This window comes from Mobula hypostoma, chromosome 2 (genome assembly GCF_963921235.1).
Source record: "Mobula hypostoma chromosome 2, sMobHyp1.1, whole genome shotgun sequence".
Lineage (NCBI taxonomy): Eukaryota > Metazoa > Chordata > Chondrichthyes > Myliobatiformes > Myliobatidae > Mobula > Mobula hypostoma.
The window spans coordinates 241,407,687-241,435,092 of NC_086098.1; the positions used below are offsets into that span (position 1 = coordinate 241,407,687).

The 27,406-nt window shown below is 44.8% G+C and overlaps 1 protein-coding gene across 2 annotated transcripts in view; it reads right to left on the minus strand.

Moving 5' to 3' along the window:
* The window catches only part of itga10 (integrin, alpha 10), a 185,145-nt gene that overhangs the window by 91,671 nt on the left and 66,068 nt on the right, over positions 1–27,406 (minus strand). For both annotated transcript variants that reach the window (XM_063041780.1, XM_063041779.1), the window contains exons 4-7: positions 23,539–23,624; positions 21,478–21,592; positions 15,594–15,721; positions 2,929–3,077 (exon numbers count right to left, since the gene is read on the minus strand). In XM_063041780.1, the coding sequence (XP_062897850.1) occupies positions 2,929–3,077; positions 15,594–15,721; positions 21,478–21,592; positions 23,539–23,624 (478 nt within the window). The remainder of the gene's footprint in view (positions 1–2,928; positions 3,078–15,593; positions 15,722–21,477; positions 21,593–23,538; positions 23,625–27,406) is intronic.

The window sequence follows — 27,406 nt, forward strand, 5'->3', positions numbered from 1 at the left end:
TGAAGGAATGGTGATCTGTTTCTAAGTCAGGATGGTGAGTGACTTGGAGGGGGATTTCCAAGTGGTGGTGTTCCCAGGTATCTGCTGTTCTCATGGGTCTGGAAGGTGCTGCCTTAGGAACTTAGCGTTGTTGCAGTGCATCTTGTAGATAATACAAACTGCTGCAACTGTTTGTCGATGGTGGAGGGACTGGATGCTTGTGGAAGGGCTACCAATCAAGTGGGCTGCCTTGTACTGGATGGTGTCAAGCTTCTTGAGTGTTGATGAAGCTGCACTTATCCAGGTGAGTGGTGAGTATTCCATTACACTCCTGACCTGAGCCTTGTGGATGGTGGACAGGCTTTGGGGAGTCAAGAGGTGAGTTACATGCTGCAGAATTCCTAGCAAGTCGACCTGCTGTGGCAGCCACGGTGTTTACATGGCTAGACCAGTTCAGTTTCCTGTTAATGGTAACCCCCAGGATGTTGATAGTAGGAGATTCAGTAATGGTGATGCCACTGATGGTTACTACCCCTCAACCATCAGGCTCTTGAGCAAAAGGGGATAACTACACTCACTTGCCCCATCATTGATTATTCCCACCATCAATGGCCTCACTTTAAGGACTCTTTTATCTTATTATTTCACATTCTTGTTATTTATTGTTATTTATTTATATTTGCATAGTTTCTTTCCTTCTGCACTCTAATTGATCTTTCATTGATCCTGTTATAGTTACTATTCTATAGATTTGCTGAGAATACCTGCAGAAAAATGAATCTCAGGGTTGTATGCGGTGACATATACGTATTCTGATAATAAAATTTAACTTTGAAAATCAGGGTTTAATTCTGTAAAGAGTTTTTACATTCACCCTGTGACCGCATCGGTTTCCTCTGGGTGCTCTGGTTTCCTCCCAGAGTTTAAAGATGTATAGATTAGGGTTAGTAAGTTGCAGTGATGCTATGTTGTTGCTGGAAGCATGGCAGCATTTGGCGGGCTGCCCCCAGCACGTCCTTGGATTGTGGTGGTCATTAACATGAGCAATGATTTCACTGCTTCAATGTACATGTGACAAATCTCTTTATCTCTCTTCAATATCCAGGGGAACAAGCAACTGGGACTATCTTAGATGGGAATCTGGGTTGCCATGGCAACAGTTGGGCTGAAGGACCTGCTTCTGAGCAGTATGACTCTACAATTAGTCTCAATACGACCGGGAGGGAGCAGGGCCGGCAGAGCAGCACTCCCTCCACTCAAACGTCAAATCCCCAGGGCAAGGAGGGAGAGATGGCAAGAAAGGCATGGTACACACACACATACACACTCACACTGACACACACACAGAGTCACAAACACACACACACACACTCACACATTCACACACACACTCACACTGACACACACACAGAGTCACAAACACACACACACACTCACACACACACATTCACACACACACACTCACACTGACACACACACATTCACACACACACACTCACACTGACACACACACATTCACACACACACACACACTCACACTGACACACACACATTCACACACACACACACACACTCACACTGACACACACACATTCACACACACACACATTCACACGTTCACACTGACACACACACATTCACACACACACACAGACACACATTCACACACTCTCACACACATTCACACACTCTCTCTCTCTCTCTCACACACACACTCACAAAAATATGTCGCTGTTCTAGATAACAGGAGCTACACTCGCACACACATAGGCGGCTGCTATTTTTACCCTGAAGCACAAGGTTGGCAGTCATGGGGCTGAGAGAAAGCCTTTGTGTTAAATGTCTCCAAACCCCTTTGTGTTCTGTGAGCTGATGAATGAGCTCTTTTTGTGGGACCTCAGCCCCCTGGCCCAGGGGTCACCTGACCAGAGGTCATGGCAGTATGACTGGTAAGGCTCCCACTACTCCTGCGGGCGGGGGGGCAGGGAGCATCAGCCAAACAACAGAAAATGTCAAAGTTCAGGGCAGCTGTGCCCAGAAACAACCCGCCAATCAATGCAACTGCAAGGAAACCTCCTGTTCCCGGACTGGGGTCAAGCCTGCAGAAATCTATTAATCAGACGGACCCCTCCTCCCCCATCACCGCTGCTTCCCACCGCTGGAACGTAAAGTAGATCAAGAGAATCAGTTGGAGGAACTTAGCAAATCAGGCAGCCCCTACGGAACCAAAGACCCTGAGTTCCTTCAGGATTTTGTGTGTGTTGCTCAAGATTTCCAGCACCTGCAGAACCTCTGCTGTTTAGGAGGCTGTAAATTGTTAATATTTACTTGTAACTGAGCAACTTAGCGTCTTTGGTGACTTACTTCCATCGCTACCCACATTACCAAAGTATTTTGTCTATCTGTCTATATAAATTATCTATCTCTGTCTCTTTATCTCTCTATATCTGTGAATTTATCCATAGCTTCTCTCTCTGTTTATCTAACCATTTGTCTATCTGTCTGTCTGTTTGTTTGTGTTTCTATGTAGAGATACATCACGGTCTGGCTGGTGGCGTAGTGGCATCAGAGCTGGACTTCGGGGTGAGAGGTCCCAAGTTCGAATCCTGCCAGCTCCCTGGCTCCCTATTGAGTGTCGACCTAACAACTCGACCTCGTAAAAAAAAAACCTGAAGTGGGATTTCAGGTGCCCAAGACACAGCCGTACGATAAACATGGTGCAAAAAGCTTATCATGACGTGGTAGCGTTACGTTGACACACTATGTGACCGTGAGAACTCCTTCAATGCCCACTCTACACTCTACACACGGTAGAGTGGGCATTGAAGGACTGGTGGGAGGGGCACAAATGCATGGCAGGAGGATTGGGCGAGCTGACTTTGCTCTGCCCACTGACTCCTTTGGCGCCGAACGTCCTGAGACTCCCTGCGTCACACCGACATTCATTACCAGGCCACTCGGATCGCCATCGCTGTCTTGGTCTCGCGGCCACCCTGCCGGCTGATGTTTCTGGCGGCCTCGATCACCCTCCGCGCTGTTTTGTGCTGGCCAAGGTGGAACTCGTGAATGACCGTCTCTGCGTACTGCAGCACGCCAATCTAAGGGAAGTAACAGAGATCGTGACCACTAAGGAACTGGCTCAGCCATGGCTAAACATACCCTCTGGTCTTTCAATAGACAGCGAAAGAAATAACCATATGAAAGGGTCCGGAATGTGGCCGGTATAACCCAAATTCACCAACAGCCAGACCAAACTCTCCTTATTTCTATAACTTTCACCCACCCACTGATCTACTGCTCCAAGCTGTACCGTTCCCAGCTTAACCATTTCCCCAAACACTGTTCTTAGAGTCATACAATAATACAGCACAGAAACAGACCTCTCGGCCTACCGTGTTCCTGCTAACCAACCAGAGAGCTGCCAGAATTCAGCCAGCTCCATCATGGGTACTCGCTTCCCCACTATCGAGGACATCTTCGAAAGGAGAAGGCAGCATTCATTGTGAAGGATTCCCATCACCCGGGACATGTGGGAGTACCATCAAGGAGGAGGAACAGACACCCAGCAGTTTAGGAACAGCTTCTTCCCCTCTGCCATCAGATTTCTGAACAGTCCAGGAACCCATGATTATAACCCATGAACCTCATTATTATACTCTCCTTTTGCACTATTTTTATATTTCTTACTGTAACATAAAAAACATCTACATATTTTATGAGCATATATCCCTCCGTATCCAATCTATATCCCACTATACCCTGCCTGTTCACCTGCCCATCTAAATGCCTCCAAAAGGACACTCTCATATCCAATTTCACCACTTCCCTGATGGTGTGATCCACACACCCAACACTCTGTGTGTAAAGAAATTTGCCTCAAAAATAATATTAAACTTCCACCCTCTGTCCCTGAATATATACTCAGTGTTTGATATTTGCACTTTGGGGAAAATGTCACACGACCTACCCTATCTATTCCATCTGTGATTTTATATCATCGATCTGGTCTTCCTCATCCCCTGACACCCCAAAGAAAACGATTGAATTTTGTTTAATCTCTCCTTATAGTTAATACCCTCTAATCCAGGCCCCTTCCAGGTGAACATTTTCTGCACCCTCTCCAAAGACTGCAAGAGCAGATTTTGCCATTCAGCCCATCGAGCTTGCTCCGCCATTCCATCATGGCTGATTTACTATCACTCCCGACTACATTCTCCTGCCTTCTCCCCATAACCTCTGACGCCCTTACTAATCAAAAACCTATCAACTCCGCTAAATATACCCAATGACTTGGCCTCCACAGCCAACTGTGGCAGTGAATTCCACAGTTTCAACACCCTGGCTAAAGAAATTCCTCCTCATGTCAGTTCTAAATGGACATTCCTCTACTTTGCGGCTATGCCCCCTGGTCTTAGACTCCCCCACTAGAAGAAGCATCCTCTCCTTATCCACTCTATCTAGACCTTTCAACATTCAATAGGTTTCAATTAGATTCCCCCCCTTATTCTTCGAAACTCAAACAAGTACAGGCCCAGAGCCATCAAACACTTCCCATATGTTAACTCTTTCATTTCTGAGATCATTCTTGTGAACCTCCTCTGGACCCTCTCATAGTCATAGTCATTGTCATACTTTATTGATCCCGGGGGAAATTGGTTTTCGTTACAGTTGCACCATAAATAATTAAATAGTAATAAAACCATAGATAGTTAAATAGTAATATGTAAATTATGTCAGGAAATAAGTCCAGGACCAGCCTATTGGCTCAGGGTGGCTCAGCCTATGATGCTCTGTGTTGCATCTCGGTGGAATGAGTCTCTGGCTGAATGTACTCCTGTGCCCAACCAATACATTATGTAGTGGATGGGAGACATTGTCCAAGATGGCATGCAACTTGGACAGCATCCTCTTTTCAGACACCACCGTGAGAGAGTCCAGTTCATCCCCACAACATCACTGGCCTTACGAATGAGTTTGTTGACTCTGTTGGAGTCTGCTACCCTTAGCCCGCTGCCCCAGCACACAACAGCAAACATGATCGCACTGGCCACCACAGACTTGTAGAACATCCTCAGCATCGTACGGCAGATGTTAAATGACCTCAGACTCCTCAGGAAATAGAGATGGCTCTCACCCTTCTTGTAGACAGCCTCAGTGTTCGTTAACCAGTCCAGTTTATTGTCAATTCGTATCTCCAGGTATTTGTAATCCTCTACCATGTCCACACTGACACCTCCAATGCCAGCACATCTTTCTTTTATATTATAGCCATCTTGAAATGAAAGCTGACATTGCATTTGCCTTCCTTGCCATAGACTCAACCTGCAAGTTAACCTTCAGGGAATCCTGCACAAGGACTCCCAAGTCTCGCTGCATCTTTGATTTTTGAATTTTCTCCTCACTTCAGAAATAGTCTACACTTTTATTCTTTCTACCAAAATGAAGAGCATACACTTCCTATACTATATTCCATTTGCCATTTCCTTGCCCATTTTCCTAATCTGTCTAAGCCTTTCTGCAGACTCCCTGCTTCCTCAGCACTACCTGCCCCTCCACCTATCTTTGTATCATCCGCAAACTTGGCCACAAAGCCATCAATTCTGTTATCAAATCATCGACAACACTGACCCCATTGGGCCACCACTAGTCATCGGCAGCCAACCAGAAAAGGCTTCCTTTATTCCCACTCTTTGCCTCCCGCCAATCAGCCCATGGTCTATCCATGCTGGTGTCTTTCCTTAAGTTTTTCAGTGGCCTCATGTGCAGCACCTTGTCAAAGGCCTTCTGAAAGCTTCCACGCCCTTCTGTAATACGATGACGAGAACTACAGAACTACACACAGTACTTCAAGTGTGGCCTAAGCAAAGTTTATACAAATACTGTCCGATGAGAAACCTGGACGAGGATGGTTTGGAGTATCTGAGACAAGAATCAAGACACCATATGAGACTGAAATGAAGACAGGGTTCTAAACTAGGCGCTAGACAAGAATCCAGAGTAGAGCTGATGACAGAGCACTGAACCTCAGTTCAGGTGCTCCTTAAATATTAAAATCCTGGTGCCAAAACATGGCCACCAATTAGCGGGGTGGGCCTGACTCTTTAAAGGGACTGCACCAGCTACCCATATTCTGGAGAGTCAGAGTGTTCTAACCCCTGGAAGCTGGTACAGTTGGGTCCTTCACATAACATACTGTACATGTCATACAAGAGGAGCCTGGATGTACAAGAAGAAGCTGGATGTATCCTTTATAAAGTGGAAAAAGAAGAGACTATTTATTTGAAACTTTCAATATTCTTACAGGTTTCACCAGAATGGACACTGGGAGCTTGGCTGAGGTGTTGATCATCAGAGATGATCATTCAATAGGGGTCAGGTTGTTTAGGAGCGAGATGAGTTATGGAGTATAGTAGCAAAGAAATAGGCTCTGCAGCGCAATCTCTCCATGCCCAGATGGTAAATTGGTAAATTAGAAACACAGAAAACCTACAGCACAGTACAGGCCCTTCGGCCCACAAAGCTGTGCCGAACATGTCCCTACCTTAGAAATTACCTACGGTTACACATAGCTCTCTATTTTTCTAAGCTCCACGTACCTGTCCAGGAGCCTCTTAAAAGACCCTATCGTATCCGCCTCCACCGCCGTCACCGGCAGCCCATTGCATGCACTCAACACTTTCTGCGAAAAAAACTTACTCCTGACATCTCCTCTGTACCTACTTCCAAGCACCTTAAAACTGTGCCCTCTCAAGCTAGCCATTTCAGCCCTGGGAAAAGGCCTCTAACTTCGGCTAATGCCCCACCTCCCCCTCGTACCCCATCCATTATTTATTTATATACACACATTCTTTCTCTCTCTCTCCTTTTTCTCCCTCTGTCCCTCTCACTATACCCCTTGCCCATCCTCTGGGATCCCCCCCACCTTTGTCTCTCTCCCCGGACCTCCTGTCCCTGATCCTCTCATATCCCCTTTGCCAATCACCTGTCCAGCCTTGGCTCCATCCCTCCCCCTCCTGTCTTCTCCTATCATTTTGGATCTCCCCCTCCTCCTCCCCTTCCCACTTTCAAATCTCTTACTAGCTCTTCCTTCCATTAGTCCTGACGAAGGGTCTCGGCCTGAAACGTCGACTGTACCTCTTCCTAGAGATGCTGCCTGGCCTGCTGCGTTCACCAGCAAATTTGATGTGTGTTGCTTGAATTTCCAGCATCTTCAGAATTCCTCGTGTTTACATGATGATGATGATGTCATATGACATGGCACATAATGATGATGTACAGAATAAAGTGGTACAGTTACAGAGAAAGTGAAGTGCAGGTAGATGTCATGTGCAAAGTCACAACAAGATATATTGTAAGGATACGTCCATCTTATCGTACTACGGAATCATTCAATAGTTTTTTAATAATGGGATAAAAGCTGCCCTTAAGTCTGGTGGTATGTGTTTTCATGTCCTCGCATCTTCAATTTGATGGGACAGGAGAATGTCCAGGGTGGGTGGGATTGTTGATTTACTGAGGCAGTGAGAAGTGTAGGCAGTGCCCATGGTGGGGATTCTGGTTTTTGAGCTGTTCCCACAACTTTCTGCAGAAGGTGGTGATGAGCTGCCTTCTTGAACCACTGCAGTCCCTGAAGTGTCGGTACACCCACAGAGCTGTTAGGGATTTTGACCCAGCGACAATGAACGAACGGTGATATGTTTCCAAGTTAGGATGTTGAGTGACTTTGAGAGGGATTTCCGAGCGGTGGTGTTCCCAGATATCTGCTGTTCTTGTCCTTCTAGATAATAGTGGTCCTGAGTCTGGAAGGTGCTGCCTTAGGAACTATGGTGTGTTGTTGCAGTGCATCTTGGAGATAGTACACACTGTTCGTCGATGGTAGAGGAATAGGATGGTTTTGGAAGGGGTCGTCGTTAGGTCACATCTGGAATTTCCAGTTGGCGGACGATTTCCCTCCACACCGCTCTGTCCCAACACTTGTCCACAACATCCCTAGTCTTGTCCAGCTTGGTCCAATCCTTGATGTTATCCAGCCACGTTGTTCCTTGCCTTCCTCTTCCTTTCCTTCCCTCCACCTTTCCATATAGCAAGTCCGACAAGATGTTATCTCTCCGCGTAACGTGTCTACAATAGGCAACTTTTAACTTCATAATCTTCTCCAGCAATATCTATGGTCTATCAACTTCGGACAAAACCCTCTCATTTGAAACTTTCTCTACCCAGCTGATCTTCAACATTCATCGATAGCACCACATTTCAAAAGCATTAATTTATTTCATGTCATCCTTCTTCAGGGTCCATGTTTCTGATTCATACCTCAGCACTGACCATACGTAACATTCGAGGAAGCGGATTCTACTTTGGATGTCCACCTTCCGATTGCATAGTAGATCTTTTAGCTTCATGAACTGGGTCTCAGCCCATACCTATTCTCCTTCTGATCTCAACTTCACATCTCCCGTTGTCTGTCAGACAACTGCCAAGATATTCACACTTTCACACCTGTTCAATGTCTTGTCCATTCACTTGTAACGATACCATCATGAATGAGTCTTTAGTGTTTGTTTTGCTTACCAGCATCAATTTTGTTTTCTTAGGGTTGATTTTAAGTCCGTAGTCAAGGCTTTTCTCATTCACTTTTTTCAGCATAATTTGCAGTTCGTATTCACTGTCAGCTAACAACGCGGTGTTGTCCGCATACCTGATGTTATCCACCTTCCAGCCTCCGATTGGAATACCTGTCTCCTGGTGGTCGCATTCCCAAAAAATCCAGTCTCTGTAGAGGTTGAACAAATCCGGCAATCCAACACAGCCTTACCTTACGCCTCATTTATCACATGCCCATAGTTAAAGCTCATTTTCTACCCTGTCCACCGCTTTCTGTTTCCAATACAAGTTCCTTATTATCTGCACATTCTCCCATCCCAGATCGTACTTGTTCAGCACCTCTATTACTTTCTCGTGTCTTACTTTATCAAAAGCCTTTTTGTAGTCAATAAAGCATAAGTAGATGGTCTTTTGTGCCTCAATGCATCTCTCCATGATTGGAAATCAAATACTTTCCTAGTATTCAGAGTCATAGAGTCATAGAAAAATACAGCACAGAAACAGGCCCTTCAGCCCATTTAGACCATGCTGAAACATTTAAACTGCCTACTCCCATTGAGCTGCACTACAACCATAGCCCTCCAAACTTTTACCATCTATGCATCTATCCAAACTTCGCTTAAATGTTGAAATCGAGTTCGCATTGTTACGTACCCCGTAACTGGGTTGCCAAACCAGCAGAAATGGATCACTCAGTTGGAGTCTGGAGTACTAGAACTAAGAAAGTTTTATTAAAGAAACAAGCAACACATTAATCGAAAGGATAATAAATGCAACAGTTCAGCGATGATAAACGCACATGTGCACAGAATTAAGATAACAGCATCAATCAAGCTCTATCGTTGTCTAGGGGTAAATGACCAATTTCAAAATGACTCAAAGTTCAGTCCAGTTAGTAGTTCAGTTCGCAGTAATCGTTGCCATGGCGATGGACAAGGTAGGGGAAGAGAGACATAGAATAGGAACAACTGATCATTCAGAACACGGCTTCACTCACAGACCAGCGGGATGGCTCACAAGCAACTTTTGGGCGGGTCCTTGGTGATGTCACCTGAGGTCACCGACTGTGACCCCTCCTCCAGATGCGGTCGATCCTCTGCAGTGAACCCGGCACCCAGGCAAGGGCGGACACACACCGGGTTCCCGCTGATCGTACCTTTCCACCCTTGTCGTTGTCTGATACTTCTCACCCACTCGTGAGAGGCGCACCGCTTCCAGGGTCTCGTTACCTCGGGTGGCGTGTGTGTCGCCTTAGCGAACCTGTCCCTTTTTATCCCCCTGCAGGGGTATCGCCTGTCCATCACTTCAAACAGTTCAGGGTTCAAAGGGGGAGCCGCTCCAGACAGCTCTCTCTCCCACATCCCTTCATTACACATCTCCAGACGCTGCTCCATTGTTCCTTATCTCTCCTTCCCCTGAGGGCAGGTGGCAGACCAACTGCTGATGCCACTGATGCTAGCCCAGGCCAGCAAACATCTTAATTTTATGTGTATTCTCGTAACAGCATGCACCACTTGTGCTGGGCAGCTCGTTCCACACTTCTACGACCCTCTGAGTGAAGAAGTTTTCCCTCATATTCCCCTTAAACTTTTCACCTTTCACCCTTCACCCATGACCTCTGGTTGTTCTCCCACCCAACCTCCGTGGAAAAAGCCTGCTTGTATTTACCCTATCTATACCCTTCATAATTTTGTATACCTCTATCAAATCTCCTCTCAATCTTCTACATTCCAAGGGGTAAAGTCCTAACTGTTTCAGTCTTTTCTTATAACTCAGGTCCTTCATTCCTGGCAACATCCTTGTAAATTTTTCTATACTTTTTCAACTTTATTTACATCTTTCCTGTTGGGTGTTGTTCCTCTCCACGTCTTGTGTAGCAACAGGTGGTGACTTTGCCATTTCTTTAGTATTTGTCTGTCTTTTACAAGGCCAAGTTTCTAGCTCGATGCTCAACCCAGCACGGACAGAAAGAGTGCAAGGGGCCAGCCGGATTCGAACCGGGACCACTCGCCTCAAAGTCCAGTGCGGATGCCACTACACCAGCCAGCTTCTCCTGTAGGTAAGTGACCAAAACTGCACACTAAACTCCAAATTATGTCTCACCAACATCTTATACAACTTCAACATAACATATCAAATTAGGCCAATGTGCCTGTTCCTTTGTGTCCATTGTCAACTGCCAGACCTCTTGCCCCTAAGTATATCCATATTAAAATCCATGTGTATCTCTGTACCCTGTTAATTAGCTTCAAAGCCACTGGAAGATTTTTGTCAAGGAATTTCTTCAAAGCCATTTGCAAGTTACACAGAGACTTTGAACGTAATGTTAAGCCAAAGCACAGTCCACAATCGCAGATCCACATAAAAGAGCGTGGAATTTCTTGCTGATGTCCCAGGCTAAGATTTTCTCACACTGTCCTTTGGGATCAAGGGTGACTTGCTTTCACTTTGGTTTCATGTTGTTCTGAGGAGAAATATTTGCGCTGAGAGGGAGATGAGGCTTTCAAATTCCCTGCCGCAGAAGGCTGTAGAGGCCATTGCTGAGTTCATTCAGAATAGATATCCATTGAGCTCTGGGTATTGGGGGTGGTAGTGGGGACAAGCTCCCACTACCTAGTAAATGCTCCCAATGACGTGAGTCTCAAATAGTTTTTGACAACCAAGTCCAGCTCCTGGCCTTCACGTGTGGCTTAGCTACTAAGCCTGGTAGAGCTGTTTCTACTGAGAGGAGAAGGGGCAAAGGCGGGTTACTGGTGCCCTAAAACCAGTCACTTCGGGCAGATGGGGCTTATCAGCCGTAGTTAGCAGCTCGCCTAGAAAGAAAACTCTGATCTCAAACCTCAACTGCCTTGTGGCTATACCCACTCATTAGAGAAGACTTCAAGAGTAATTCCCAGGAAAAATCCAGAGCTGGAGACTTAATGCTGAGTTCAATGCTGATTGGCAACCCCTGAGACACTGATGGTGCCAAACCATATCAGTCTCTGTTCCTTTGGATTCATTGCTGTGTGGATAGGGGGGGCCTGCTGCATGGGTAACAGCTTGCTCTCCATATCAGACTCCCGACCAACACTGGTGCTTGATGTAGGGCAGGGGAAACAGCTTCAAGTTGGAGGATTAGGCTCAGAACGTAGAGAAATACAGCACAGAATGAGGCCCTTCGGCCCACAATGTTGTGCCAAACCAAATAAATTAGCGATCAAATGGCCAACTAGACTAATCCCCTGTGCCTACACAATGTCCATATCCTTTCATTTTCCTGGCAGACATTCGTGTGCCAAGAGTCTCTTATAAGTCCCTAATGGATCTGCTTCTACCACTACCCCAGGCAGCGTTTTCCAGACAGCCACCACTCTCTGTGTAAAAAACACTTGCCCCTCACGTCTCATTTGAACTTATCCCTCTCACCGTAAACGCAGGCCCTCTGGCATTAGACATTTCAACTCTGGGAAATAGATAGTCCGTGCCTACTCTATCTATGCCTCTCATGATCTTAAAATTCTCCGTCTAACCTCCCCTCAGCTTCCGCCTCTCCAGAGCAAACAACCCTAGTTTGTCCAACTTCTAGTTATAACATATGCCCTCTAATCCAGGTAAAACTCCTACGCAACCTCTCCAAAGCCTCGACATCCTTCTTTAAATGGCGTGACCAGAACTGTATAAAATAGACCAGATGTGGCCTAACTATTTTATAAAGCTGCAACATAATTTCCTGACATTTGAACTCTATGCTTCCACTAATAAAGGCAAGCATGCAATATGCCTTCTTAACCACCCTATCCTCAAGGCATGATGTTGATGAGAGCCTCAGAGGGCCAGATGATCTATCCTTCTTAAATAGAACACTACAGCACAGTACAGGCCATTCAGCCCATAATGTGGTGTTAACCTGTTAACCTACTCTAAAATCAATGTAATGTTCCCTCTAATTATTTTTTTACAGCTGTAGTGACCAACCATTGCTCTAGGCAGGAAATTTTTACATGGCCTGAAAACTGAGTGGCACTTTAAATGTTTTGTTTTGTAATATGCACATCAAACAAACACAAACCACAACCCACAGTAGTAAACAATATGCGGCAGTCAGAACAACTGACAGGCACAATGGGAAATATAAAATGTTTGGACTAGATGGCGTCAGTGTGCAGATGGTTTATTGACAATGAGCTACTGATGAGCATTCTGTGTTACAATTTGCAACAGTGTTGCAGCTTGAAACTCTGCCAACGTAAATACATTGAGGCTCTGAAATGTCACTGTCTGTGAGGAGTTTGCATGGTACGTTCTCCACGGGAACATGTGTGTTTCTTTCTACATTTCAAAGGCACATGGGTTAGTAATTTGCGGGGATGCTGGGATGGCGCTGGAAGCATTCCAACATTCCAACATTCACATCCTCAGACTCTGCTGGTTGTTGTTGCACTCAATCCATGTCACTGTATGTTCCAACGTACATGTGACAAATAACAGTAATCTTTATAATCAAAGTTCTCTAGCAGGTAAGGGGTGTCTTCGCTAACTAATATGTTAAGTTTACACCAGTCCTGAATTTTGATTCAGTTTGCTGCTGTAAGGATTTTCCCAGAAAAGGCGTGGGGAGGAAATACTTTGAGGTTTTTGAAATTATATGGATCATCTCAGATTAGAGGCTGTGTAATGGGGTCAACGCCCTGCTGGCAACTTGGTAATGACCATTCCCTCTGTGAGTGGCAGCACCGTGGAACAGAACAGTGACAAAACAGCTCGGCGGTGAGCTGAACCGTTTGACCCTAGAGCTCAGACTCAGAGCCTGTGGAAGGACGGAAAGGCACCAAATAAACAGAGGGAAATTAAACCTGACGGCAGGGTCCAGCTACTAACCATGTGGCAGGGGCAAAACGACAGGACGATGCAAAGTGGAGAGAGAGCTTATAGCAGATAGCAGGGCTTGTTTTTAATGGAGGGTAGAGCATATTTCAGTGGAGTCTGGTGTATATTTTACTGGAGAGTGGGGTATATTTCTGTGAAGGGATAAATCTTCAGTGGAAAATGGGATATATTTCAATGGAGACTGAGGTATATTTTAGTGAGGAGTGGCATATATTTCAGTGGAAAGTGGATTACATTTCAGTGGAGGGGTAAATCAGTGGAGAGTGGGGAATATTTCAGTGGAGGGGTAAATCTTTAGAGGAGAGTGGGGTATAGTTAATTGGAGACTGGGGTATATTTCATTGGAGAGTGGGGTATATTTCAGTGGAGGGGTAAATCTTTAGAGGAGAGTGGGGTATATTTCAGTGGAGAGTGGGGTATATTTCAGTGGAGGGGTAAATCTTTAGAGGAGAGTGGGGTATATTTCAGTGGAGAGTGGGGTATATTTCAGTGGAGGGGTAAATCTTTAGAGGAGATGGGGTATATTTCATTGGAGAGTGGGGTACGTTTCAGTGGGGAATGGGGTATATTTCAGTGGAGAGTGGAGTATATTTCAGAGGAGGGGTAAATCTTTAGAGGAGAGTGGGGCATATTTCATTGAAGAGTGGGAAATATTTCAGTGGAGGGGTATATTTCAGAGGAGAGTGGGGTATATTTCATTGGACAGTGGGGTATGTTTCAGTGGGGAGTGGGGTATATTTCAGAGGAGAGTGGGGTATATTTCAGTGGAGGGGTAAATCTTTAGAGGAGATGGGGTATATTTCAGTGGGGAGTGGGGTATATTTCAGTGGAGAGTGGGGTATGTTTCAGTGGAGGGGTAAATCTTTAGAGGAGATGGGGTATATTTCAGTGGGGAGTGGGGTATATTTCAGAGGAGAGTGGGGTATATTTCAGTGGAGGGGTAAATCTTTAGAGGAGATGGGGTATATTTCAGCAGGGAGTGGGGTATATTTCAGTGGAGAGTGCGGTATATTTCAGTGGAGAGTGGGGTATATTTCAGTGGAGGGGTAAATCTTTAGAGGAGATGGGGTATATTTCAGTGGGGAGTAGGGTATATTTCAGTGGAGAGTGAGGTATGTTTCAGTGGAGGGGTAAATCTTTAGAGGAGAGTGGGGTATATTTCAGTGGGGAGTGGGGTATATTTCAGTGGAGAGTGGGGTATATTTCAGTGGGGAGTGGGGTATATTTCAGTGGAGAGTAGGATATGTTTCATTGGACAGTGGGGTATATTTCAGTGGAGGGATAAATCTTTAGAGGAGAGTGGGGTATATTTCAGTGGGAAGTGGGGTATATTTCAGTGGAGGGGTAAATCTTTAGAGGAGATGGGGTATATTTCAGTGGGGAGTGGGGTATATTTCAGTGGAGAGTGGGGTATGTTTCAGTGGAAAGTTGAATATATTTTATTGCACGGTGGGGTTGGAGAGGATTTTATTCCCGGTGGGTAGATGTGTATGAAATCATGAGGGGCAGAGACAGGGTGAGTTCACCCTGGGGAAGGAAATCAAATCAAGAGGGCAGAGGTTGAAGCTGAGAAATGAAGGGCAATGGCTTCACACAGAAGGTGATGGTATGAGCTACCAGAGCAACTAGTTGAGGCAGATACACTAACATTGAAAAGGCACTTGGACAAGTAGTGTATATTTTAGTTTTGTTCAGAGATATAGTGCAGAACATGTGCTTCACGCCCAATGAGCTGCACCACCCAGAAAAGCCTCCCATTTAACCCTAGCCCAATCACTGGACAATTTACAATGACCAATTAACTTACTAATCCGTACGTCTTTGGAATGTGGGAGGAAACTGGAGCGCCCGAAGGAAACCACACAGTCACAGGGAGAGCGTACAAACTCCTTACAGACAGCGCTGGAACTGAACCCCTAACTCCGACGGAGCAGTAATAGCGTTGAGCTAACCGCTAAGGTACCGTGGCGCCCCAGCATATGATACTGGGAAATGGGCCAGTCAAGGGCGAGATATAAACTCGTCCACATCTTGGTTAACGTGGACGAGTTCAACCAAAGTACCCATTTATGTGTTGTGTTACTATGACGCTATGAGGCTGCGTTCTCTGTTACCCTGACCCTTGAAGGTGCTGGACTTGCCTGTATCTGCTTTGGCCCGATGTGGAATTTGTGCAGGACATTGCTGAGGAATCTCTGAACTTCATGCCAGGGGTAGATGCTGTTTGACCCATCCAACAGAATCACAATGTCCATGGACATGCCACAGTCTGAAAAAGAGATGGAGATGGTTTGTAGAGGTGTAAGTTACACAGTATGTCATATGACAGGTTTGATTGCAGGCAGTAAACTCAGTCAGGACTGGAAAGGACCGGGTGGGGTGGGGGGCAGAAGACGGAATAAGAAGGTGGGGGGGGAGGTGTTGGGAGGAGTACAAGCTGGAAGGTGATGGGTGAAAGCCGCTGGGTAGGGGAAGGAGGATGAAGTGAGAAACTGGGAAGTGAAAGGAGAAGGAGATAAAGGGCTGGGGAAGATGGAACCTGATAGGACAGGAGAGTGGACCATGGTAGAAAGAGAAGTAGGGAGGGCACCGGGGGAGGTGAGGAGAAGAGGAGAGTACGAGGGAAGGCAAGTGAGGAGAAGAGGAGAGGTGGGAGGGGAGCCAGAGTGGGGAATGATTTCCCCTGAGTGAGTCATAGTCATCCAGTTCTCACAGTGAGACAGGAGGTCACCCAGACATCCCACAGTAATCCCAACACTGCCAGACCCTGTCTCTGTCGCTCCCTGCAGTTATTCCCTCTCACACATCCGTCAGCGCTCCATGGATTATCTTACAATTGTACACACTGACGGTTTATTTATATTAGCAAATCCACCTGCCAACATGTGGAAGGAAGCTGAACATTCAGCTTCAGGTATGCGGTCTCCAGACAAAAACATTTTCCTCACAAAAGAACTTTAAAAAAAATTGGAGCAGGAGTCAGCCATCTGGCCCATCAAACCTGCTCCACCATTCAGTATGATGACGGCTGATCTGACTGTGGACCCCGCCTACCTGCCTTTTCCACAGAACCCCTAACTCCCCTGATATGCAAAAATCTATCTAACTCTGTCTTAGATATATTTAATAAGGTAGCTGCTTCCCCAGGCAGAGAATTCCACAGATTCACTACTCTCTAGGAAAAGCAGTTTCTCCTCATCTCCATCCTAAATATATTCCCCTGAATATTGAGGCTATGCCCTCCGTTTCTAGTCTCACCTACCAGTGGAAACAACTTTCCTGCCTCTCAGATATCTATCCCTTTCATAATTTTAAATGTTTCTATATGATGCCATTCTCGTTCTCCTGAAATCAAAAGAAGCTGAAACAATCATAAAGACAAGTTCTTCCACACAACATCTAACAAGGGCAGCACACAACCCTACAACCATCAGGCTCCTGGACCGACCTGGGTAACTTCACTCACCCTCAACTTTGAACTGATTCCACAACCTACAGGCTCACTTTCACGGACTCCACAACTTGTGTTCCCTCCATTATTATTATTTTATTTGCACAATTTCTCTTGCACGTTGGATATTTGTCGGTCTTTGTTTACTATATATATGTTTTTCTTATACATTATACTGTATAGGAGTATTATACAGAAATTATACTGCAGAGGAGGAGGAGAAGGTGGCAGCGCGACGCAGCTCGCTGCGGCCACTCCGGTGAGTGATATCTGTTATCTGTCAAGTAGGGTGCTGTGCACAATCCTGATTTGATGGAGACAGATGTGAGAGCACGGAGGAACATCTGGAGAAACTTCTGAAATGCCCGCTTCGCTGCCGCTGCTACTGTGTGTTCCAGAATCTCCGGAGACGAAGGCCCTGAGTCCTCGGCTTTGCTTGTTGCTCGGCGGCCGGGGCGGGGTCGAAGCGCTCGGCAGAGATGGTGCTCGGTGCTCGGTGTCAAAGAGCTGGTCGGAGGTTCAAAGCTTTTGGACGGACTCAGAGTCGGCTGCGGTCGGGTGCTTCCAATGCATCGGCAGTTGTCGGTGCCTGGAGGTTTATGGCAGGGAGAGTTTCTCCCTTTTGCTGCCTGCTATCAGGACTATCAGGAGTCGATCAGAACTTTGAGACTTTTTTTTACCGTGCCCATAGTCTGCTATTTATCAAATTATGGTATTGCTTTGCACTGCTGTAACTATATGTTATAATTATGTGGTCTTGTCAGTGTTAGTCTTTGGTTTGTCCTGTTTTTAGTGTGATATCCCTCTGGAGGAACATTGTATCATTTCTTAATGCATGCATTTCTAAATGACAATAAACGAGGACTGAGTGTCCTCATAATCTAATCTAATTTCTTTATTTTCCTGCAAATGGATGCAAGATAATGAACCTCAAGGTAGTATATGGTATCATATAATGTATGTACTCGGATAATATATTTCAAAGTCAAAGTAATTTTATTTTCAAAGTATGTATGGTCATCATATACTACCTTGAAATTAATTTTTTGTAGGCATTATAGGAAAATAAAGAAATACAGCACATAAACAAAGACTGACAAACAATCAATGTGCAAAAGACGAACTGTGCAGATAAAAACCATGTCCTGAAAACATGGGTTGTAAAGAGTCCCTGAGAGTGAGTCTGTAGGTTGCGGAATCTGTTCAGTGTAGAGGTGAGTGAAGTTAACCAAGTCGGTTCAAGAGCCTGATGTTGAAGAGTAACAACTATTCCTGAACCTGGTGGTGTGGGAACTAAGGCTAAGACGGTAATTGCGCAAAGAGGGCCTGGATGGCCTGGATGCTGGGGGTCCTTGATGACAGATGTTGTTTTCTTGTGGCAGCGCTCCATGTAAATGTAGTCAATGATGGGGAGGGATTTTCCTGTGATGGTCTAGGCTGTGTCCAACACTCTCTGTAAACCTTCCCGTTTCTGTGCACTGTGTTTCCATACCAGGCTGTGATGCAACCAGTTAGGATACCGTCCACCGTGCATCTATAGAAGGTGTTCTATAACGGGGGTTCCCAATCTTTTTTATGCCGTGGACCCCTAGCATCAACTGAGGGGTCCATCAATCCCAGAATAGGTGGCACAGTAGCACAGCGGTTAGCACAACGCTTTACTGTACCAGCGACACAGGTTCAATTCCCACCGGTGCCTGTAAGGAGTCTGTATGTTCTCTCCATGGCCGCATGGGTTTCCTCTGGGTATTTAAGAGGGAGTTAGACAAGGCCCTTGTGGCTAAAGGGATCAGGGGGTATGGAGAGAAGGCAGGTACAGGGTTCTGAGTTGGATGATCAGCCATGATCATACTGAATGGCGGTGCAGGCTCGAAGGGCTGAATAGCCTACTCCTGCACCTATTTTCTATGTTTCTATGTTTCCTCCCACAGTCCGAAGACATACCGGTTGGCAGGTTAATTGGTCAATGCAAAGTAACCGGTGAGTATACTAGGATTAAGTTGGGGGTTGGTGAGCGGTGCGGCTCAAAGGGCTGGAAGGGCCTATTCCAGGCTGTATCTCAATCAATAAACAAATAAAGATAATGCTACTTTGACTTTGAATGCTGAATTTACAGCTTGTATGCTTTTACAACCATTTACAATGTACAGTATGTAGCAAGTTCACTTATTTCTGCATGGGCTTCATTATCTTATCAGGCCGTTTGTGAGATCATAAACACAAGAGATTCTGCAGCTGCTGGAAGTCTAGAGTAACACATATAGAACGCCGGAGGAATTCAACAGGTCAGGTAGCATCTACAGAAATGAACAAGCAGTTGACATTTCGGACTGAGACCATTCATCGGGACCAGAGAAAAGGGAATATGATAGGAGAGAAGACCTTTCCCACCCACCTGTCTTCACCTATCACCTTCTAGCTAGTCTTCCTTTTCCTCCCTCCATCTTTTTATTCTGGCTTCTACCTCCTTTCTTTCCAGTCCTGAAGAAGGGTCTCGGCCCAAAACGCCAACTATTTATTCATTACCGTCGACGCTGCCTGACCTGCCGAGTTCCTCCAGCATTGTGTGGGCGTTTGGACTCAACCACACTGTGGTGTGTCTGGAGTCAAATATGACACTGAATGGCCAACAGCGACTGATTTCTTTCCCTGGAGATCATCTGTGAACCAGATGGTTTTTCTGCAACCATCTGGTAGTTTTGTGGTCACCATTACTAAGAGTAGTTTTTCATCCCAGATTTATTTAATAGAGTGAATTTAAATTCCCAGCTGCCATGGATGGACGCAAATTTATTCCACTTGACCATTAGTCAGGAACTGTTTTGTGGGCCGTGACGCAGCCACAAACTTTTAACACAGACCAGGCAGGTGGAACTTGACAGAGCAGGTGGAGAGTGGGGGGTGGGGAGGGTTCCTTGTGCTCCTCTCAGCTTCCGATTCAGATCTATTACTCACATGCAGTGAAATGTACTGTCTGCGTTAACAACCAACACACCCAAGAATTTGCTGGGGGCAGCCGCCAGTGTTGCCACACATTCCAAAGTTCAAAGTAAATTTATTATCAAAGCATGTGATACATCTTCTTGCAGGCGAACATGGAGAAAACAATTTTCATTCCCACACCAACAGAGCATGTCCACTATGCCCTGCAGAACATACCAAACGACAAAGCAGCAACGATAAAACAAGTCCCCACTCCTCCTTCCCAACGCCCAGCCACACACAGACACAGTTCTCTAACCCCAAGACAGGCCATTTTCAAACTCTAGTGACTCCCCTAGCGGACTCACAAAGATTCACCGATTCGAGCATCCGGCCATCTTGACCAATATTCCCTCTATTTTTTTTTACAGCTCCATGGACCAACCATTACTCTGAGCAGGAAATTTTTACATGGCCTGAAAACTGTGCAGCACTTCAGCAGGCTGGTGGTTGATTAACAATCAGCTACTGACTTCCATTCTGTGTTTATTGTTACAATTTGTAACCACGTTGTAAATTGAAACACTGACAAATGTAAACACATTGAAGCTCTAAAATGTTTCAAAGTAAAGGTTGTGATAAGTTTATTATTTAGAAAATGCATGGATTATATTCATTAACACATAATTAGTTATAGTATATTTCACAATTTACAAACATAGATTTCAAAATTATATTAACATTATATAAAACAAAATTCCAGCTACACAGCAACAAAGGCTACGTGTGTGGGAGTATTTCCATTACAGCCTGGCCATGCACCAGCTCAGCTTAAAAGGGAGCAGTGATCTTGACACTGTCCACATTTGGCTTCTTGAGGGCCAGCTGCAGAAATACAAGGAGCACACTGCCTTCTACAAAAGATGTGATGGCAAATGGAGAGAGTCCAGAGCAGGTTTACAAGAATGATCCCAGGAATGAGGGGTGTTTGATGGCTCGGGGCCTGTACTCACTGGAGTTTGGAAGAATAAGGGGAAATCTCATTGAAACCTAATGAATATAGAAAGGCCTAGATGGATTGGATGTGGAGAGGATGTTTCCTATAGAGAGTTAGTCTAGAACCAAAGGGCACACAGAAGAGAGGGACATCCCTTTAGAACAGCCAGAGGGTGGAGAGTCTTTATTTATTTATTGATATGTAGCACAGAATCGGCCTTTCCAATCCTTCGAGCTGTGCTGCCCAGCAAACCCCAAACCCCACCCCCCCAATTTAACACTAGCCTAATCACACGACAATTTACAATGTCCAACTAACCTTCCAACCGGTACGTCTTGTGACTGTGGGAGGAAACCAGAGCACCCGGAGGAAACCCACGTGGTCACAGGGAGAACGTACAAACTCCTTACAGACAGCAACAGGTTGAATACTTTGCCACAGACGGCTGTGGAGGCCAAGTCATTGGGTGTATGTAAGTGGAGGTTGATTAGAAAGGGTGTCAAAGGATCAGGAAGAGAATGGGTTTGAGAGGGAAGATAAGTCAGCCATGATGGAATGGTGGAGGACTCAATGGGCTGAATCTGCTCCCATGTTTATGGCCTTTATTTAACAACACTGACCTCACCACGCTGAGACCAATGGGCCCTGATCATACCTTGAACAGTGGGTGCGATGATTCCTGAAGGCTGAAAGCTGGAACTGATGTTGGTACAAATTCCTGTGTTGTAGATGGAACTTCCACACTTTTGGGACCAGAGCGGAGCACAGACCTGAAACAAGAGGCAGAATCAGTGGTGACCCAGGTGCCCTGAAAGGGTGGGCAAGGAAAGAGCTGACAGCCAGCTTGCTCCTCCAAAGGCAGTCCCAGCTACCAAAGCCTTGTTACACCGGCTCTGCTCTTACCCCCAGTCAATTCTGGCTTCTTACACTGCCAAAACAGATCAGTGCAAACTCAGAATAATTACGAGTGGCTGGATTACCTCCTTCATGCTGAATGAAAATTTTTAAAAAACTATGCAGATGTTGAAAGTTTGAAATTAAAACGGAAACTTCTAGAAACACTCATGAGATCACACGACATCCATGCATGGAAAATCAGAGTTTAACATTTCAGGTCCAATTGGTAAATTGGTTTATTATTGTCAAGAGTGTACAGGCATTTATTGATTTATTTGTTAGTAGTAATTTTTGTTATAAAACACTGTTTGCCTTCTTTTGCACATTGGTTGCTTGTCTGTCTTTGCATGGGAGTAGTTTTCCATCAATTCTATTTTTTTTTCTACTGTGAATGCCTGCAAGAAAATGAATCTCAGGTCTGTGTATGATGACATATCTGTATTTCGGTAGCAAATTTACTTCGAACTTTGAATGCACCGAGGTACAGTGAAAAACTTAGCTTGGCAAGTCCCCCATACAGATCATTTCATCAGACTGAGGTAGCTCAAGAGAAATTAATTACAGAGTGCAGAATAAAGTGTTTCAGTAACAGAGGAAGGCAATAAGGTGGAAGGTTTATCACAAGGTAGTTTGTGAGGTCAGGAATCTATCTTATTGAAATAGTGGACTGTTCTTATCACAGCGGGATAGAAGATGTCCTTGAGCCTGATGGTATGTGCATTTATGCTTTCATATTCTACCCGATGGGGGTGCATGGAGAAGAGGGAATGTCTGGGGTAGGTGGAGTCTTAGATGATGCTGACTGCTTCACCAAGGAAATGAGAACAGTGATATGGTTGGACTTTCTCTAAGGAAAATCATGAGGAAAGTCTTGAGGTTGGAGAATGGGTTGGAGGGTAAGAGGGAGTAAAGGGGCTCGTTTTGCTATGGTTGTTTAGTTGCTGTTGTTATTGTTGATCGTGTTGATCTGCTGATCATTGTGGCCATGCGACATTGGTGCCAGAATGCGTGGCAACCCCCAGCACATCCTCAGACTCTGTTGGTTGTTAATGTAAATGACGCATTTCACTGTAACGCACACAAAACGCTGGAGGAATTCAGCAGGTCAGGCAGCAGCTATGGAAATGAATAAACAGTTGACGTTTTGGATATTTGACTGTATGTTTGATGTACATGTGATAAATAAATGAATCTGGATTTGAATGTGAACATCTGAATGTCAACAACAGGACACTAGGACAAGGTACAGGTATCAATCGTTCGTTCGTTATGTGCCGAGTCGTATGACATGGGCAATCAAGGTCTTTCCATGACCATGATTATCCTTGGTAAATTTCTCTTCAGCAGTGATTTGCCATTGCAGCTTTCTGGGCAGTGTCTTTACAAGATAGGAGACCCCAGTCGTTATCAATACTCTTCAGAGATTGTCTGCCTGGCGTCAGTGGTCACATAACCAGGACTTGTGATATGCACCAGTTGCTCATATGACCATCAACCAGCTGCTCCATGATTTCACGTGGTCCTGATCAGGGGGGTGGGGGGGGGGATCTGGAGGGGTTAAGCAGGTGCTACACCTTGCCCAGGCTAGCGGAGGGAAGGAGCGCCTTACACCTCCCATGGTAGAGACGTATCTCCACCTCCCCCCACCCAAGGTATTATTATTGCCACTAATAAAGGATCACAGGACATAGAAGTTGAAGCAACTGTTGAAAGGTTTGATTTTCTGACTTAAATTGCTAATGATAATAACTGTAAAGCATTAAAAATAATGCATTTTAACCCCAACTATGAGCATTCTTAAATCTTGGTAGCACCATACCATGAATCCCTGAGAGTTGCGTGCCAATGTCATGCCGAAGAGTGTGTCCTTCATTTTGTCGGAGACATTCTTCAGAGCTGCCTCCCCTGCAACAAACAGAATTAAACTGAATGTATCACAAAATACAGAATGATAATTACAGTTCTATATATACCCACGCTCATTAACACAAGCACATCACCAGAAAATTGCACCACGGTGTTAATTATCACCTTCCACAGTCTTTTGCTTTCTGTAATATCTTCTGCTCAACGTAGCAGAGGTTGCAAGACCATAAGACAAGGGAGCAGAATTAGGTCATTCAGTCAATGAGGGCTGCTCCACTATTCCATCATGGCCGATTTATTATTTCTCTCAACCCCATCCTCCAGCCTTGTCCCCATAACCTTTGACACCCTGACTAATCTAGAACCTATCAACCTTTGCTTTAAATATACCCAATGACTTGGCCTCCACAGCCAGTTGTGGCAGTGAATTCCACAGATTTATCACCCTCTGGCTAAAGAAGTTCCGGCTCATTTCTGTTTGAAATGTAAGTCCCTCTATTCTGAGGCTGTGCCCTCTGGTCCTAGCCTCACACTCTACAGGAAACATCCTCTCCACATCTAGGCCTGTCTAGGCCTTTCAATATTCAACAGGTTTCAATGAGATCCCTCTTCATTCTTCTCAACTCCAGTGAGTACAGGTTTTGAGCCATCCAACACTCCTCATAGGTTAACCCTTTTATTCCCAGGATTATTCTTGTGAATCTCCTCTGGACCCTCTCCAATGCCAGCACATCCTTGGGACCTAAAACTGCTCACAACACTCCAAGTGGATCTGACCAATGCCTTATAAAGCCTCAGCATTACATCCTTGCTTTTATATTCTAGTCTTTGCTCAGCAAAGATTTCTCATAGCTTGTATTGGATACAAAGTACGTGTCTGATCTGGACAGGGACACCACTGTTTCATCTACACTATCTTATCATACACACCAAGGCCACAAGAACCTGGCTAATACAAGAAATTTGGCAGAAGTTTTTGGAACAACATCTTCCCCTCCACCATCAGATTTCTGAATGGTCAGTGAACCCATGTACACTATCTGACACTGTTTTTGCCTTTTTATGCTCTGTTTTTGCACTACTTATTTAATTCAATTTATATAAATATGTACAGTGGATTCCAGTTAAATGGGTCATCAGTTAATCGGGACAGCCACTTATTTGGGACACTCTTAAAGAACAAAAGCTAATTGAGAAAATAGATGTGATTCCCTTTCTTTATTTGGGAGACTATGCTGCTTAATTGGGATGGGAGACTATTGCCGAACAGTTTCTGACTAATGTCAGTTGCGTGCACTTGTGTGGCCGTTAGTAACTACACCTTGCTTAGAGCGAACAGTTTTTAAATAGTGTCATTTGTGTATTTGTGTTCAAAAAACAATTATCTTTGTCACTGATAGTTGGAGAGAACTAAGCAGTAAGACAATTCAAAACTGTTTTGCTCACTGCAGTTTCAAGCATTCAAGCTTGGAGATACCAGAAACGGCCAGGAGTGAAAATGAAACAATTTCACAACTTCAACAAGTTGGGGACTACAGAGAATTTGAAGGTATCAACAATCACCTTTAATGTCACAATGAAAATGAAGATCTGGAGGCTGCAATTGTCGGAAGCATTGTTTGAAGGCAGTCCATTATCTGCACTTAGTGTCTGCACTGATTTTGTTCATTTACAGTCAATCAAAAGAACACATCAGCATACACTGGATTAATTCCTCGGTCGATAACTAATAGGAACTGATATACAGATTTATGGTACTGCTATATTTTCGGTAGTGTTCTAATTTGATCTATATTTCATTTAAATGCATAATTTGTTACTCAGTTAAACAGTAGTTTGTCTTTTTTAAATAGCTTTTTAACTATATCCATGAAAATCTGGCTAATTGGAACAGCCACTTAATTGGTCCAAAATGTACTGATCCAGATGTGTTCCTATTAACTGGAATCCTATATTATGAGGGACAAAGAAATATCAGATGAACTTAATGGGTACTTTGCGTCTGTCTTCACTGTGCAACTTGCAGTGTGCCAGGGGTCCATGAGGGTCACAGAGCAGCAGTGAGTCCTATTGCTATTACAAAGGAAAAAGTGCTAAGCAAAGGTCTTAAAGTGGGTAAGTCCTGACGAAGGATCTCGGCCCGAAACGTCGACTGTAACTCTTCCAATAGATACTACCTGGCCTGCTGCGTTCACCAGCAACTTTGATGTGTGTTGCTTGAATTTCCAGCATCTGCAGAATTCCTCATGTTTGCAAAGTCAGCATGGTTTCTGTAAAGGGAAATCTTGCCTGACAAATTTTTTAAAGAGTTCTTCAAGGAAGTAACAAGCAGGGTGAATAAAGGAGAGGCAGTGGATGTCATTTACTTGGATTTTCAGAAGGCGTTTGATAAGGTGCCATACACGAGGCTGCTTAACAAGATAAAATCCCATGGCGTTACAGGAAAGATACTGGCATGGATAGCAGAATGGCTGACAGGCAGGAGACAACGAGTGAGAATAAAAGGGGCCTTTTCTAGTTGGCTGCCGGTGACTAGTGGTGTTCCTCAGGTGTCAGTATTAGGACTGCTGCTTCTCACATTGTTTGTCAATGATTAAGATAAAGGAATTGATGGCTTTGTGGCAAAGTTTGCATATAATATTAAGATAGGTGGAAGGGTAGGTAGTGCTGAGGAAGTAATGCAATTGCTTCAGGACATAGACATATTGGAAGAATGGACAAAAAAGTGGCAGATGGAATACAGTGTTGGGAAATGTGACAATAGTGCAGACTATTGTCTGAATGGGGAGAAGGTTCAAACAACAGAGGGGCAGAGGGACTTAGGAGTTCTCAGACAAGACTCCCAGAAGGTTAATTTACAGGTTGAGTCTGTGGTAAAGAAGGCAAATTCAATGTTGGCATTTATTTCAAGGGGAATAGAATATAAAAACAAGGAGATAATGCTGAGCCTTTATAAGACACTAGTCAGGCCTCATTGGGAATATTGTCAACAGTTTTGGGCCCCATATCTCAGAAAGGATGTGCTGTCATTGGGGAGAGTCCAGAGGAGGTTCACGAAGATGATTTTGGGAATGGAGGGGTTAACATATGAGGGAGCATTTGGCAGCTTTGGGCCGGTACTCACTGGAATTTAGAAAAATGCGGGGAGATCTCATTGAAACCTACCAAATGTTAAAAGGACTAGATAGGATGGATGTGGAGAGAATGTCTCCTATGGTGGGGGTATCTAGAACTAGAGGGCACACCCTCAAAACTGAGGGGGTGACCTTTTAGAACCGAGGTAAGAAGGAGTTGTTTTAGCCAGAGAGTAGTGAATCTGTGGAATGCTCTGCCACAGACTGGGGTGGAGGCCAAGTCCTTGCGTATATTTAAGAAAGAGGTTGATCATTTCCTGATTGGTCAGGCATCAAAGGATATGGCGAAAATCCAGGTGTATGGGGTTGATGGGAATCCGTGATCAGTCACGATGGAATGGTGGAGCAGACTCAATAGGCTGAATGGCCTAATTGTGCTCCTATGCCTTATGGTTTTACGGTCTTATAACTTGTAGTTTTTTAAATTTTTAAGTATTAAGTAATTAAGTAAAAATAAACAACAATAAACTTCACAACATCTGTCGGTGATATTAAACCTGATTCTGATTCTGAGAATCAGGAAATTCAGAGCAACACAGAGAAACTGGTGGAGGAACTCAGCAGTTCAGGCAGCATCTATGAAGGACACCAAACAGTCAACGTTTCGGGCGAGACCCTTCATCAGGATTGGAAAGGAAGGGGACAGAAGCCAGAATAAGAAGATGGGGGAGGGGGAGGAGTACGAGC